Genomic DNA, 17,731 nt, shown 5'->3' with positions numbered 1-17,731 from the left:
TTATTGTTAGACTGCAAAGCAAGGCTAAAAAAGTTCTTAGTTTATAGAACCTAACAGGCCTTTAAAATCCCTGAAAATCGTCATCTGAACTTTCCCCTTCTTCTTCTTCTTCTTCTTCTTCTTCTTCCTCTTCTCGTCATCGTTGTCCTCTTCATATATAAAATGGTTTTCACTGCTTCTTCAAACATTTAACAATAATGTCTTTGGTCACTCCAAACGACGGCTGTTTTATTCACTGACACACTTGTTTGATTGTAGGTCGGTTTAAAGCTCCCTTAGGCCTGAATTCGTGTTCGGTCTCATTCGTAATCTATGTGTTCCATTCCTCTTTCAAGTGCACTTTAAATGCTTTATTTATCGAGACATCAAGATGTTGCAGTTGCGAAGTAAGTCCTACCGGAGTAACAGCAAGCTCAGTATTTCCGTGTCTCAATTTCTCTTTCACAGAATTTTTGAAATGATTACTACCGATATATGGCCATTCTTAAGGGTGGCAGGAATTTTAAATCAAGCACTGGATATTTTTATGTTAATTACAATATTTTGGAGGCAATTTTTGGAAGAAAAAAATTGGTGTTATAGTCTTCAAAATGCGGCAACTCAATGCGAAATGGAAGTTGGAAGGTCTGAGGAAGGCAAAGGCATACTACGTCCACTAGGTCCACACCTAGTACGGCGCCGCGGTATTCAAATCACCTTTCAGGTTCAAGCGGCTTTTCTGCCTTAAGGACATCGTAACCGGCCATGAGTCAATTCTATAGATCTCCGCGTGCCTTACTTCACTTTCTTGCGTGTTTCTCGGGACACCACTTTCCTCAACTGTTTCCTGCTGACAGAGTTCACCAATCCACCAGGACAGAGACGTGCCACGTGCAGAGACTCGCCAGAGTGGCGCGAAATAGAAAGACGTGCACCAGACGACCGAACAACAGCAGACGGGGTATCCCCGCCAATAATGCCATACGATTATTTCATTTCATTTCACTTGCCTCCCTTTTCTTGTTCCAGTCGCCAGTGGTAGGCCTCCGTGAGAGCTGTAAGCACTCTAATTTTATTGTCGTGGTATTTTCGCGAGTTATATGTAGGAGAAAGCAAGACATGCTGTTATCATCTTCTAGGAACGTACGTTGCCGGAAATTTAACACACAGCGTTGCACAACTGCCTCCGGAGTTCTATGCGTATCTCCATGCTTTCTGTGTCGAAAAGTATTCCTTTTCCTTTGTATTTTCTCTGTTTTCCCTATCAATTTCTATTTGGTAAGAGTACCACGCTAACTCAAGTAGCAGTCGCACATGGGTTTTATCAGTTACTTCCTTCGTGATCACACTACACTACGTCAAGAGTGTTACAGTAAATTTTTGTCTGGTATCTGCCTTTCCTACCACTAGTTTTATGTGGTCATTCTATTTTAAATAGCGTCGTATGGTTCAAGTGGCTCTGGGCACTATGGGACTTAACATCTGAGGTCATCAGTCCCCTAGAACTTAGAACTACTTAAATCTAACTAACCTAAGGACATCACACACATCCATGCCAGAGGCAAGATTCGAACATGCGATCGTAGCGGTCGCGCAGTTCCAGACTGAAGCGCCTAGAACCACTCGGCCACACCGGCCGGCATAGCGTCGTATGAATACTGCTAGACAGGTAATGGATCTGCCTGTCCCCCGTGACTGGTCGTCAATTTTCTGTCATACTATAACGGGGGCTGCCGACTATTTATGCGCAATGTGTTACGTTTCGTTACGTTGAGGGTCAGCTGCCAATCCCTGCACCACGTGTCGATCCGCTGCACGTCTTCCCGCATTTTGCTACAGTATTGCAGCACTGCGACTTCTCCACATGCAACACCATCATTCGTGAGCAGCCTCGTGGAGCTTAAGACTTTCTCGGCTGGGTATTTATATAAACTGGGAGCTGTAACGGTTTTATAAGATTCGCCTACGGTACGGCCGAAGTTTATTTTACTCCGGGAAAAGTATTAATGTAGTGGTATGTACAGGAGAGTGCGCTAAGGATCCTCGCAAACCGAACGACATATTACCAATTAGGAGCAGCCAGCGGGCCCAGCCGCAGCACACACACACAGAGTGAAGCGCGCAGCGGGGTCGGCGGCCGCGGGCGCACGCACGGGGCACGTCCCCGTACGCACGGACGGTGGTAATCGGCCTCGCAGGTACGGGCGGGTGCCAGGCTCGCCAATTAAGATATTCACGTGGCGCGGCAGATTCGGTGCGATGGTATCTGGCGGGGCCGGCCGTTAGGCTGGCGCGGGTCACGCGGATCTGTGGAAACGGCCGCAGATGCCCGGCCGCCGATACACCGCCACCAGATAGCAGCAGGCTGGCTGCGGCCGCAATTACCGCCGACCGGGGGTGGTCCGCGGGGCCCCACGTTGACACCGTAGGCACGGCACGCAGATCGGCACGTTACCATTAACGAGGGAGAAAGAAGCACAGTAGAGTGTGGTCGGATTAAGTCACGTCATACTGAGGGCAATACACTGCCAGAGTAAAAGTAGCGCACCTGGAGAGATGACGTCGATACTGATCCGCTGACGGCATATGACACTTGGCAGATAATGGTTTCAAACATAGTTTAGTAGTGTAGTTACCAGAGCGCCGTCTGTGTCTGCCTTTTAATAGAGAATGCTCGCAGCTCAGTGTAGTGAAATGTGTGAAGGAAGCAGGCAACAATGCCTTGGAGAGGCGTTCGTGCTTCCTACTGCCAACCAAGCGAGTTCGAAAGGGGGCAAATTGCAGCCTTCCGAGAGGCGGGACGCTTCTGTCAGAGAACTGTCAACAGAAGCTGGACGTGCTACGACAGACGTGCAACGATGCTGGAATCAGTGGTCGCGTCACCACTCTCACCTCTTTCTTTTCCATGTAGAAACAAATTTCCTGAAAGAAGATAACGGAAAACGAAGTGTAATGCTGAAGATACAGAAGAGAACATGTTGGTGCAGATGTGATTTGAACGAGTTCTCTCTATGTGTACATTCTAAATATATTCTACGGTGTGCTGAACATATTATTGTTGTTGTTGTGGTCTTCAGTCCTGAGACTGGTTTGATGCAGCTCTCCACGCTACTCTATCCTGTGCAAGCTTCTTCATCTCCCAGTACCTACTGCAACCTACATCCTTCTGAATCTGCTTAGTGTATTCATCTCTTGGTCTCCCTCTACGATTTTTACCAACCGATTCCTTTTTCTAGTAAAGTTGTGCCACAAACTCCTCTTCTCCCCAATTCTATTCAATACCTCCTCATTAGTTATGTGATCTACCCATCTAATCTTCAGCATTCTTCTGTAGCACCACATTTCGAAAGCTTCTATTCTCTTCTTGTCCAAACTATTTATCGTCCACGTTTCACTTCCATACAAGGCTACACTCCATACAAATTCTTTCAGAAACGACTTCCTGACACTTAAATCTATACTCGATGTTAACAAATTTCTCTTCTTCAGAAACGCTTTCCTTGCCATTGCCAGTCCACATTTTATATCCTCTCTAATTCAACCATTATCAGTTATTTTTCTCCCCAAATAGCAAAACTCCTTTACTACTTTAAGTGTCTCATTTCCTAATCTAATTCCCTCAGCATCACCCGACTTAATTCGACTACATTCCATTATCCTCGTTTTGCTTTTGTTGATGTTCATCTTATATCCTCCTTTCAAGACACTATCCATTCCGTTCAACTGCTCTTCCAAGTCCTTTGCTGTCTCTGACAGAATTACAATGTCATCGGCGAACCTCAAAGTTTTTATTTCTTCTCCATGGACGTTCTGGACGTCCACGCAGCACAGACGCCACCGAGCATCGTCCTATTGTAAGGGCAGCAGCGGCAGGTCGTACAACTACGAAGCACAGATAGGAGAGCTTGTGAGACCAGAAATGTCAACACGAACTGTTGCGAACCGGTTATTAGCAGCGGGAATACTGGCACGCACACCTTTCGCCGACTTTCCTCTAACGCCACAGCGTCGACATAGACGGCTCCACTGGTGCCGTCAGAGGATGTCTCGGAAGATGGAATGGCGCGCCATGGTCTTCAGTGTTGAAAGCAGATTCTGCCTGCACGCAAGCGAAGGTCGTGCGCGCATATGACACAGATCTGGTGAGCGCTGTCTCGCAGACACACCAGGCCTCAACCTACAACTCTCGTTCACCTCTGTTTGTGGACGGGGCGCTAATCAGCGCTAGGTACGTGAAGAATATTGTTAGAACGGTTCTTTTGTCATTCTTGCAAACAGGGAGGTGATGTGCTGTTCCTACAGGATAACGTTCGCTCACATACTGACCGTAAAGCTCGACGTGGTCTGCAAGACGTGCAGCAACTTCCCCGGCCGGCGCTACCCGCCGATCTGTCTGCGATCGAATACGTGTGCGATACGATGGAATGAGAACTGACTCGTGCGACGCTTCAACTTTTGTTACAGAACTACGTGGACAGTACGAGCAGGCGTGCCGCCCGCGGAGGCTACACCACGTACTAAGACTGGCGGCCGGCCGGAATGGCCGAGCGGTTCTAGCCACTACAGTCCGGAACCGCGCTGCTGCTACGGTCGCAGGTTCGAATCCTGCCTCAGGCATGGATATGTGTGATGTCCTTAGGTTAGTTCGCTTTAAGTAGTTCTAAGTTCTAGGGGCTGTTGACCTCAGAAGTTAAGTCCCATAGTGCTCAGAGCCATTTTAAGATGGGCGTTTCCGCATGGTTCGATGCGTTGTGCTATTGATCTGTAAATGTAATCATTTCATGTACTCCACATCTTGTATGAACTGTAAACTTCTGAAATGGGATACTATTTTTTTCCAGCAGTGTATAACGGCCGATCAAAAAGTTTTCTTTTGACGGCGTTGCTGCAGCTTATATGGAACGTAGCGCGACTACAATTCGAGTTTATAAGCAGCGGCATGTTGACAAGGGATTAGCGTGGCCTTCGCGTCTTTCCTACTTGTGTGCGGTAACTGCGGAAACGTGAACTTTGGCTATTCGTCTTGACACTGCCTGACAAGAGTGAAACGTCCCCTTAGAAAAATTATAAATGACTGTGCTTAAACTGACACAATATTTTTAGCGCAATGCAATCTGACTTCAAAAAATCCCTACAAAAGAATGGCCCTGACTAACAATATCCTATACCTTTCATGAATCACTTACCTCACAAAAATCTTCGTTACTCACACTACTGCAATGCAGCATGCGCCAATACTGCCAGCTGAATAAAAGATTCTAACTACTGAAGGCACTAACTACTGATAGGCATAGTTAGCAAATGAAAGATTTTGATAGACAACAAACAATGTATTTACCTTAATAGTGTTCAAAAGTCATTATATATATATATATATATATATATATCCTAAAATCCTGCCATCTCTCCCCCCACATCCACCACTGCTGGCGGCTCACCTCCAACTGCGCAACGCTACGCGCTGTTCACATCCAACTGCCCACCACTACAATAGCGAATATTTCAATAATGCAAACCAGCCACAGACTGCACACAGCACACAGTCAGTGATTTTCATACAGAGCGCTACGTGGCGTTACCAACATAAACACCTAAACAGACTACTTACTAGAGTTGCTTGGTGTCCTTGTGAGGCATGTGATACAAAATTCTGTCCAATCAGTGCGTCAGAATGTCAAAACCGCGAGTTGATTGAAGGATATTACCTACAATGCTTGGGGAGACATCCAGTAACCTTGCAGTTCGACGCAGGATTTAGCAAGCTCGAAGACAAGCAACAGTGTGCGAGCGGCCATTATCTTGCTGAAAAGTAAGTCCAAGATGGTTTACCGAGAAGGGCAACAAAACAGGACGCAGAATATCGTCGACGCACCTCTGTGATGAATGGTGGCGCGGATGACAACTAAAGGCGCCCTCCTATGAAAACAAATGGCAGCCCAGATCAAGATTCCTGGGTGTCGGGCCACACGGCGGTCGACATCCGGGTTGGTATCTCACAGCAGGAGCATTATTAGCAGGGCCTCCAAGCAGCTCGGTATTTTGATGGTCTAATACGACAAGAGGGCAGAATTTGGCACGATATCCTCAGGACAACGTGCAAAAACTCTGTCAATCGATGTTAAGCAGAATAACTGCTTGCATAATGATCAGGGGTGAACCAACGCGTTATTGCGTTGCTCAGTTTGTGAAAGGCTCTTTCCCTTGATTAAATCATCCACTTTTTCTGAAATTTTAATCATATGTCTGCCTAGACATGCACATCACGTCTACATATTGAGGTCCCATTCAGATATTTCCTTCGTGGTGAGTCGTTTTTTTGTCTTAGAGTGTACATTTTTATTAACATATGTCTTAATGGCATGTGGTGGAATTTTTGCAGTTCACCGATTTCGACACTTTACGAGTCATCGTCAGCACTAGTAGCCCATCTTGTTACCAAAACAACGCCTCACATGACCATTTAGCGCCCATCGTGGTCGCTCAAAACCAATTGTAAGTGACCCTGTTGTGCTCAGCTGACTTTATTTTCGTTGACTGTCAACATGCCCCCAAATGCGATCTAAAGAATTGTGAATAAAAAAGCAGGGACTCCGACACCGAGGTTTCCTGAGACAATTGTACCGGCGCAACCGAGCTCTTGTCCAAAGTGGGGATGACCAATCTCCTTAGCCGGGGGATAATCGTTCCGTCCAGGCAGCCCTGCAGCCCAATACCCAAGCCAAAGGAAATTACCGGGGACTTTGGGAGGATGGGGAGGGAGGTACAGGGAGCGACCGAGAGGCGACTGTAAATCAGGGCGAGTGGCGCGATCTGCATACGAGTGTGGCGCGCCGCCGGTCCTGGAGCCCCCGACCTGCGAGGCGGGCCTGGAGCCGCGCGCATTGTCCAGCGAGCGGCTGGGGCGCGCGGTACGTCATCTGCGGCCAGGTGGCTGCGAGGGGCGAGGGCGGCGGCTGCCTCCGGAGATCTCGACAAGATGAATGGCCGACGAGCGGGACCGGATTTAGTGGACGCCCGAGTCGTACGCAACCTTAGGGGCGACTCTGTCCGGCGGGCAAATGAAATGCAGCCGGTGAATTATTTTCAATAAGCGGTTTCAACGTGTCGTAAATTACGGTAATCGTCATTAAAGGCCACAGTTCGACCGCTGCCTATCAAACTGACGCGATTACTGTCTCTCTCCATTCACCTGCACTCCCCTTTAGCCGTAACACTGTATTTGGATTCTCGAGGCACCTCTCGCTACGCGTCCACCACTACCTCTCTCTTAGTCTTCTTTTCTTGTCAAATGTTCGAGAGGAGCGAACGAAGAGTGCGAAATGGACAAAATTACCGGCATAAAGTCTAGTTTTGCATTAAAAAATTTAATTGCTTGAAAGTAAAGTAATTAACAAAAGCTTAATTTCTGACTCGAGAGAAAAGGGAAATCTTTCACGAATACTTGCTGTTAGCCATGTGAAACGAGTGTCAAAACGTTGATATCTTAAAGGCCTAGTTATTTTGTGCATAAAAAAGTTAAATTGGTGTGGTATTTAAGCGTCAATAAAACTTTAGAAATAAAAAAATTGAACAAAAACATCAAATGTCTTATGAAACGATTTTTCTAAAAGTAAGAAAGAAAACAGATTAGAGGAAGATTTGAGGTGCCTTTGAATGATACTCCAAATCGCCTACCGTAAACGTAAATCCGATTGAGAATTTGAAGTTTAATGTTTAACTTAGAATCTCAGTATTTTAAAGAGTACCAGAGGATAAATGTCTGGTGGATTATGTACACAGTGCAGTCTACAAGCTGTACATTTACCGAGCATCATTCAAAGGCGCGTCAGATGCTTCTCTTATTTATTTTATTTCTTGCTTTCAGACAAATCAGTTCTCATAACAGTTGACTGCATTTTTCTTCAATTTTTTTAACATTATTTGCTTTGACACGAGTTTTAAAACTCGTGAGGTATGCCAACACCAAAAGTACTGTCGTCTGGTATTAATACGAAACATATGAGAAAGTACAAATATTTATTCCAGCACTAAGGACACCAACATTTTTCCAATTCCTCAGTTGTTTGCAGTTCATTATCCATTGCCCATAAATGAACGGCTTCTTTCACGTAACTGAACGGCTTCTTCCAGGAGCGGGCATGTGAGCTCTAACGAGCGAATGGAGGTTAGGAAAGATATGGTCAATGCCGAATAAATGTGTATTGTTTTTTTCAGAGTATCTCCAAGACGAAATGTGTGAATGGCAAAGTGTCCGACTAAAAATCACGTTTTGCGTTATTTACCTGCAACTACTAAATGGGCTTTTTAAAAATACACTCCTGGAAATGGAAAAAAGAACACATTGACACCGGTGTGTCAGACCCACCATACTTGCTCCAGACACTGCGAGAGGGCTGTACAAGCAATGATCACACGCACGGCACAGCGGACACACCAGGAACCGCGGTGTTGGCAGTCGAATGGCGCTAGCTGCGCAGCATTTGTGCACCGCCGCCGTCAGTGTCAGCCAGTTTGCCGTGGCATACGGAGCTCCATCGCAGTCTTTAACACTCGTAGCATGCCGCGACAGCGTGGACGTGAACCGTATGTGCAGTTGACGGACTTTGAGCGAGGGCGTATAGTGGGCATGCGGGAGGCCGGGTGGACGTACCGCCGAATTGCTCAACACGTGGGGCGTGAGGTCTCCACAGTACATCGATGTTGTCGCCAGTGGTCGGCGGAAGGTGCACGTGCCCGTCGACCTGGGACCGGACCGCAGCGACGCACGGATGCACGCCAAGACCGTAGGATCCTACGCAGTGCCGTAGGGGACCGCACCGCCACTTCCGAGCAAATTAGGGACACTGTTGCTCCTGGGGTATCGGCGAGGACCATTCGCAACCGTCTCCATGAAGCTGGGCTACGGTCCCGCACACCGTTAGGCCGTCTTGTGCTCACGCCCCAACATCGTGCAGCCCGCCTCCAGTGGTGTCGCGACAGGCGTGAATGGAGGGACGAATGGAGACGTGTCGTCTTCAGCGATGAGAGTCGCTTCTGCCTTGGTGCCAATGATGGTCGTATGCGTGTTTGGCGCCGTGCAGATGAGCGCCACAATCAGGACTGCATACGACCGAGGCACACAGGGCCAACACCCGGCATCATGGTGTGGGGAGCGATCTCCTACACTGGCCGTACACCACTGGTGATCGTCGAGGGGACACTGAATAGTGCACGGTACATCCAAACCGTCATCGAACCCATCGTTCTACCATTCCTAGACCGGCAAGGGAACTTGCTGTTCCAATAGGACAATGCACGTCCGCATGTATCCCGTGCCACCCAACGTGCTCTAGAAGGTGTAAGTCAACTACCCTGGCCAGCAAGATCTCCGGATCTGTCCCCCATTGAGCATGTTTGGGACTGGATGAAGCGTCGTCTCACGCGGTCTGCACGTTCAGCACGAACGCTGGTCCAACTGAGGCGCCAGGTGGAAATGGCATGGCAAGCCGTTCCACAGGACTACATCCAGCATCTCTACGATCGTCTCCATGGGAGAATAGCAGCCTGCATTGCTGCGAAAGGTGGATATACACTGTACTAGTGCCGACATTGTGCATGCTCTGTTGCCTGTGTCTATGTGCCTGTGGTTCTGTCAGTGTGATCATGTGATGTATCTGACCCCAGGAATGTGTCAATAAAGTTTCCCCTTCCTGGGACAATGAATTCACGGTGTTCTTATTTCAATTTCCAGGAGTGTACATTTTTTATGCCCACTCCGGAAGCGACTTTATACTGCTTGGTGGAGTTTCTGTTATCTTATTCTTCCTACCCCTAAGCGACGTATATAATGATGGCATCAGAATTGACACATACGCCGTTCTCATAGCTCAGAACACACCCAAAAATTCACTGTTTCGAAAGTGATGAAATCATCACTAAGGAAATTGGAAAAAAAGGGAAAAATCTGTCTGCGCCATTCACATGGTATCTTCTATGCACTGTGTTTTCAGTGTTTATACTTCAATTACAAGACTGATTTTCACAATAATACCATGGCAAGTCAGAAATCACAATTTGTTGTTTCGTCGCTCGTTCATTGGTTAACAAACGCTACAACGCTAAGTCCATAATAGAATGATATAATGAACAGAGCGGACTGCAACAAAGCTTCTTACCGTAGGTCGTAGGAATGTCTGTGAATCTCTACAGATCAGCAGAGTGCATCCAAAAACAATACAGAAGAAGGTGTGGCTCGATGTATCCTCCACCTCTGCCATTCTGTTAGCGCCTCGAATTAACATTCGTATTGTTTCAATCGGCTGATCTGCTACTCGCAGTCAAAAGAGCCGCGGTAAAAAGAGGCGAAATGCCGAATGTTGGCCTCAGATCTCAGCGATTTACAATGACTTCATAAGGGTCTGAAGCACTGGTTTAAAATAAAGTTATTTTCACTCTGATGTGGACCAACAATGTCACTATACTCACAAAACGAGTTTTTTCTTTGCAGTGATCTCTCAACATACCTAATGATCACTTATGTGTATCGAAAAAGCATCTCTGAAACTGCGCCGGATTCACCCAACAATGTAAGTTTAAAAACTGTTGCAATAAGTTATATCTATACCATTTTTCATTATGTAACACGTAAAAAATTACGTTTAATACGCATGACACGCACGAATTATTTTTTTTCATTTGCTATGAAGTGGAAAATTTTTTACGTGTCTACTTACTATAAAGAAGTACATAAAGTTCGTACATAACTGTTATTCCGAGAGTAGTCCCTTACTATGAACGACTAGAAATAGGACGATCATATTTACAGGACACGTACCTTAGTATGTTCCCCAGAAATGATTAGCATTTGAACCATGTCGGCCCGCGGCTGCGAGATCAGCATCAATATCACAGTGCAACACCACCTACCAGTAAGACGTACCTGCGGGCCTTGTTGTCACTATGAAACCGAAGGTAACGGATCTGTGTGACTCGAGCAAATATGAAGGATGCCTCGCAGACGTACGCGCAAACAAACCGCACCGTCAAATCAATGAATTTCAAAGAGAACGCATAATTGACATGAGAGAATGTGATGTAACCATCCGGGAAATTGGTTGCCGTGTGGGATGCAGTGTTTCGGCAGTGCAACGTGTGTGTGCAGAATGGTTCACGGAAGGCCGTAGAACACGACGAGATGGGTCAGGTCACACCACCCAGACCACCCCACGAAAAATCGACACCTCATCCGAATGGCATTGCAGGACAGATGTGGGTCCTCTTCGACTCTGGCACAACAGTGGAACAGTGTAACACATCGTACACCGTCAGGGGTGACAGTCCGTCGTCGTTTATTACGGCATGGGTTACGTGCACATCGTCCACTTCTCCGCATACCTTTGACAAATGTGCAGAAGCGTGCTAGACGGCAGTGGTGTATGGAACGACGTCACTCAGGAGAGAAATGGCATCAGTTAGTGGTTTAGAACGAAACCATGTTCTGCTTGTTTGAAAATGATGGCTGCATTTTGATTCGCCGCAGACAGGTGGAGTTGCGTACAGCGACTGTATTCGCACAAGACATACAGCGCCGACGCACGGCCTCATGGCGTGGGGTGCTAATGGGTATAACCGCAAATCACAGTTGGCACGTGTCCAGCGCACTGTGACCCATAGCTATACCCTTTCTGTACATCACCCCAGACACCATTTCTCAGCAACACAATGTTGCTGCACGAACACGTGGCTTCTTAGTGTCACAGGATGTCAGATTTTCGCCCTGCCCCGGCTATACCACATGTGTTATATGAGTCGATGCCATCACACATGTAACAAGTTATTAGGGACCATGTGGACCCTGTGCTTACTAGGTAAGGGTCATATGCTGAACCGAGGTGACTGAAATGCTAATAATTTTTGCAGAACAAATTAATGTACATGTCCTAGGAATATGAAGGTCTTATCTCTCGTCATTGAAGATTTTCTGTTTTTTTTGTGAACATGAGCGAATATTACCGTAAGCTTCCGTGACTCGTTCCTGTTTAGGAGTTGAATACATATTGATAAAGATGTAATGTAACGACGATACAATGTGATGGTAAAGAAAAACTGGTTTGGGGAAGTACCTTTGGTTACGGAGGCGGCTGAGCGCGGCAAGTAACTAAGTCGGATACTAATGGCCACACAGGGAATACACGAATGACGGGGCCTCGTATAGCGCGAGGTCAAGCGTCTACACTGAAGCTCATTGTTGCCACAGGCTAGGAATTAAACTCGTAAGGGGTCGTGCTGATCCGAGACTCACCGAGTCACACAGTAACTGGAGGGTTAATCGTATTATAGAATACAAAGAGTGTACACGAGGAGGCTGTAAGCGTACATTATTTGCAAAACAAGTATAGGTCCCGACAACAGTCGATGATGTATCGTGGTTGCCGCAAACCGAAGGGTGTCCAAGAAATCCACCAAGATGAATACGTTAGAAACAACTTAAACCATTCGCTTTATGTTTTATTAGCTACTTTCGTGTGATACTCTTCCTAATTAATTCGGTATTTTTTTATATACAGAATGAACTCGAACGGCGTCGAAAAAGTTTCAGAGGTTGTTCAGTAATATTTTTTGAGTTTTGGCGGATCGTTACAGAGTAACTGAATTTAGTTTAATTTGGTACCACAGTTTATCTCTGTATCGTACTGAAAATATCTGGACAACAGTGCAAATTTCGACGGCATACAGTGTGTATCTTGTTTTGGACGGAACTTGTTCGATTCACTGAGGTAATTGCTATCGACAACAGTACTTCTGCATTACTCTGTTTTGTGTTGTACGTTTTGGAGATGACACGATACAGTATCAGTCACTGCTGCGAAGGAATTTTCGCGGAAACAATGAAACTGAGATAAGAAACGAAATAAATCGTAATTCCATTATTACTTTTTGATAAGTCGTTGGTGAACACTGGTGCTTTATACCAAAATACACAGAGAATATCTCCGAACAACTGCCGAAACTTTGTCGTTGCAGTTTGGGTTTAACGTGTATACTTATTGTTAAGTCCTAAGGTATAACCTTCATGATTTACCGTTTCTTCGTCGGTGGATTTAACCTCTATGCTTAACGTTAAGTCGTAAAGTATAATCTGAAAGCTTTACTGTTGTTGTATTAGAGCTAAGAATAAAAAAGAAACACTGTTATGTCGAGTATATTCAGGGTACTGAGTGCACCGTACAACCTGCCTTAGACACATAAGAATGCAAGAAATACAAAGTAAAAATTGAGTTGGACACAACGTGCGTCGTGCCGGCTCTGGGGCCGCTTGCGGCTCGCGACTTCACCTCCGAAGGGCATCGGGTTCGTGTCCGACGCCGAGGACGCGGCTGAATCTGGAGCGCGAGGCGTGCAAACTGGGCTGCAACATGCATTGTGGATTATGTGCCCAAGCTGTGATTATGTCCAAGGAAATAGGCAGTCCCGCGGAAGATGCTAAGTGTTTCCGATATCTGAGACTGCCATTGGTCGCGGTGTCATAATAAACCACTTATAGTGCTTCTCGTGCTTCCGACGAAGTGGCCTTGTGGATTACTGTGGAGCGGATTACATTCCAACGTTGCCCCTGCACGTTATTAACTCAAGTTTGTTACAGGTGTCATTTTATTGCAGTGTGTTGTTCCGCAAGCAGTAAAGGAGGTGTTTATGAGAGTGTTAGTATTGGCGGGAGAAGCAAGAACCAAGAGCAAAGACTGACGTCGTATCCAAGTATTTGACTCCGCATTAACACACTGATAGAATGAAGACACGTTGCTTTATTTCATTAATAGCTATAGTACAGTGCTTTTTATATATGCCTATTTGAAAGGTTTCTTTTTGTTCGGTACTAATGATATTAATGTACCGTAATTGTATGCTACTGTGTATTTTATGTAATGCTGTTAATGGTATCACTGAACGGACATACAGACTGGGTGACGGTAGCAGAGGGGAGTTGTTCCCCTGTCACGTTTTGTACTGTTATTACGTTTGATTATACAGAAGCCGCCAAGTCATTTCAGGGAGGACCTTGCGTAAATATTCTTATTGCCAGCTGGCGATCTTCCATGAAACACCAGATTATACTACATAGCTAAAATATTTTCTTATTCAACATTTGCGTATGTTGAGGATCCCGAGAGCTGCAAGTCTATTGTTTAACAGAGATGTGTTTACTGTTATGTTTTTCTAAAATAATGGATGACTTTTGTTAATGAACAATTTCAGACGCCATTGCGTGTTGAATTTTATTAATTTTTAGAGCGTCCTTTTTTTAAAATAAACGCAAATGAAAAGTAAAGGTCCCACAACGGTCAATCAATCGTTCCTCCCCTCCACTTCCAGCTTCCTGTTACAAACGACATCTCAGTAGTACTGGAGACGCTAGTGCTTTTTTTTATTTATTTATTTACACGTCAGGTTCCGTAGGACCAAATTGAGGAGCGAATCTCCAAGGTCATGGAACGTGTCAGTACATGAAATTACAACATAAAAATAATAACAGATAAAAATAAATGTTCATCAACCTGGAAAAAGTCAGTCCATAAGTTTAAGTAAACGCTATCAGCAATACAGTAAGAATCAGCTTAATTTTTCAAGGAACTCCTCGACAGAATAGAAGCAGTGACCCATGAGGGAACTCTTCAGTTTCGATTTGAAAGCGCGTGGATTACTGCTAAGATTTTTGAATTCGAGCGGCAGCTTATTGAAAATGGATGCAGCAGTATACTGCACACCTTTCTGCACAAGAGCCAAGGAAGTCTGATGCGAATGCAGATTTGATTTCTGCCGAGTATTAACCGAGTGAAAGCTGCTTATTCTTGGGAATAAACTAATATTGGTAACAAGAAACGAGAATAAGGAATATACATATTGAGAGGCCAATGTCAAAATACCCAGACTCGTGAACAGTCGACAACCGGTTCGTGAACTCACATCACTTATTGCCAGAACCGCCCGTTTCTGGGCCAAAAATATCGTTGTAGAATGGGAAGAGTTACGCCAAAATATAATACCATACGATATAAGCCAATGAAAATAAGGAAAGCAGACTAATTTTCGTGTCGAAGTATCACTCACTTTTGATACCGTTAGAATAGTAAAAATGGCGGTATTAAGCCTTTGAACAAGATCCTGAACGTGGGCTTTCGACGACACTATCTATCTGAACACCTAGAAATTTGAACTGTTCAGTTTCACTAATCATATGCCCATTCTGTTGGGATGGTTTTTAAAAAGTTAATTTTGTAGCGCAATCGCTCTTAATTTCAAAAGAAATGAGCGTTCTCAGCCATCACCAGCCATCTTCAGATCAGAAGACAGATGCAGCAGTTCACTCTCAAACACAGGGGAAACCAGATGGGCAATGTCAGGGATCGAATTTATGCATAGTTCTAACGATCTGAATATGGCTGGTGGAGGCCGAAACCGCCGGTTTCTTGTTGAAATCATATATGGCTGCGCTAGTTTTATTTTTAAAAAAGAAAAATCGTCTTCGGGTGGAAATTTCAATGTAGGCGCCCACTGGAGAGCGAATCACCTGGAAGAGGAGAGAGAGAGAGGGGCATCCAGAGAAGACTCGACAGGGAGTGGTGAGAGTAATCTGTGCACCAGATCAGGATTCCGAGCTGCACAGCAGCCTTTTACACAAGGGCGGCACCCTCGGCAGGTGGGGCGCGCACGCTCCGACGCGTCACGATGAGACACGCGTGCAGAGCGCGGGCTTTGTTTTTGTACGCACCCTGCGGTGGTGATGACGCCGGTGCGGTTGTCGATGCGGAAGAGCCAGTGGCTCTCGTTGGCGAGCGAGTAGGAGACGCGGCCGTTGGCGCCCAGGTCTGCGTCGGCGGCGGCCACGGTGAGCACGGCGGTGCCGGGCGGCGCGTCCTCGGCCAGCGCGGCGTCGTAGCGCGGCTGCGAGAAGCGCGGGTCGTTGTCGTTGAGGTCCTCGACGGACACGGAGATGTTGCAGGCGGCCGACAGCGCCGGCCGGCCGCCGTCGTGCGCCGCCAGCGTCAGCCAGTAGCGCGCCTGCGCCTCGCGGTCCAGGGGCCGCGCCACCAGCTGCCCCGTCTGAGAGTCCACGCTGAAGCGGTTGCCCGCGTTGCCGCCTGCGCACACACACCACACCACACACATTGCAGCGTCAGACAAGTAAGGCCCCGGTGGGCAAAACGATGTGTCACTCCCCAGGAACGTACCTCGATGCAACTTGGAATGCCCAACGACGCGAACAGAAATAACGTCTTTATTGAGAGGCAATAATTACACTGAAGTCACCGTGGTTTATGATGGTCCCCTGTTCATTACATCTACATCTACATCTATACTCCGCGAGCCACCTTACGGTGTGTGGCGGAGGGTACTTATTGTACCACTATCTGATCCCCCCTTCCCTGTTCCATTCACGAATTGTGCGTGGGAAGAACGACTGCTTGTAAGTCTCCGTATTTGCTCTAATTTCTCGGATCTTTTCGTTGTGATCATTACGCGAGATATATGTGGGCGGTAGTAATATGTTGCCCATCTCTTCCCGGAATGTGCTCTCTCGTAATTTCGATAATAAACCTCTCCGTATTGCGTAACGCCTTTCTTGAAGTGTCCGCCACTGGAGCTTGTTCAGCATCTCCGTAACGCTCTCGCGCTGACTAAATGTCCCCATGACGAATCGCGCTGCTTTTCGCTGGATCATGTCTATCTCTTCTATTAATCCAACCTGGTAAGGGTCCCATACTGATGAGCAATACTCAAGAATCGGACGAACAAGCGTTTTGTAAGCTACTTCTTTCGTCAATGAGTCACATTTTCTTAGAATTCTTCCTATGAATCTCAACCTGGCGCCTGCTTTTCCCACTATTTGTTTTATGTGATCATTCCACTTCAGATCGCTCCGGATAGTAACTCCTAAGTGTTTTACGGTCGTTACCGCTTCCAATGATTTACCACCTATGGCATAATCGTACTGGAATGGATTTCTGCCCCTATGTATGCGCATTATATTACATTTATCTACGTTTAGGGAAAGCTGCCAGCTGTCGCACCATGCATTAATCCTCTGCAGGTCTTCCTGGAGTACGTACGAGTCTTCTGATGTTGCTACTTTCTTGTAGACAACCGTGTCATCTGCAAATAGCCTCACGGAGCTACCGATGTTGTCAACTAAGTCATTTATGTATATTGTAAACAATTAGAAAAGTCGGGACGTGGTTCTTAATATGGCACGTGATCGTCGTGGACGGCATGCTCTGCCAAGTTCTTCTGGCAGGGCGTTTCGTTCCTTCACCAGCGCTGCCTGGTCGCTGGTACTTGAAGACGTGCTGAAATACCTCCCCCATCACCATCCCACACGTGCTCGATGCGATTCGAGTCAGCAGGGCAGTAAATTCACCGAATATCCCCTCCTTCCGGGACCCGGGTTCGATTCCCGGCGGGGTCAGGGATTTTCACCTGCTTCGAGATGACTGTGTGTTGTCCTCATCATTTCATCATCATTCGTGAATGTGGCGAGTTTGGACTGAGCAAAGGTTGGGAATTTGTACGGGCACTGATAACCGCGCAGTTGAGCGCCCCACAAACCAAACATCGCCATCATCATCGTCGTCGTCGTTCCGCGAGTTGCTACACCGGCGCTACTCGATGACGTCGTGCAGTGTCATTCATAAAACTGAAGTCAGGGGCGCATGCACCCCTGAAAAGGCAAACATGGGAAGGAGTACAGTGACACAATGAAGCTGACTGGTGAGAGTAA

General features: G+C 46.5%; 1 protein-coding gene across 1 annotated transcript in view; it reads right to left on the bottom strand.

Moving 5' to 3' along the window:
- The window catches only part of LOC124803270 (protein dachsous), a 334,804-nt gene that overhangs the window by 83,624 nt on the left and 233,449 nt on the right, over nt 1-17,731 (bottom strand). Inside the window, exon 16 of the mRNA XM_047264453.1 lies at nt 15,725-16,094. Within this exon, the coding sequence (XP_047120409.1) occupies nt 15,725-16,094 (370 nt within the window). The remainder of the gene's footprint in view (nt 1-15,724; nt 16,095-17,731) is intronic.

Source organism: Schistocerca piceifrons, chromosome 6, assembly GCF_021461385.2.
Source record: "Schistocerca piceifrons isolate TAMUIC-IGC-003096 chromosome 6, iqSchPice1.1, whole genome shotgun sequence".
Classification (NCBI taxonomy): Eukaryota; Metazoa; Arthropoda; class Insecta; order Orthoptera; family Acrididae; genus Schistocerca; species Schistocerca piceifrons.
The sequence above is the reverse complement of the archived record's forward strand: the minus strand, read 5'-3'. Positions and strand labels throughout refer to the sequence as shown.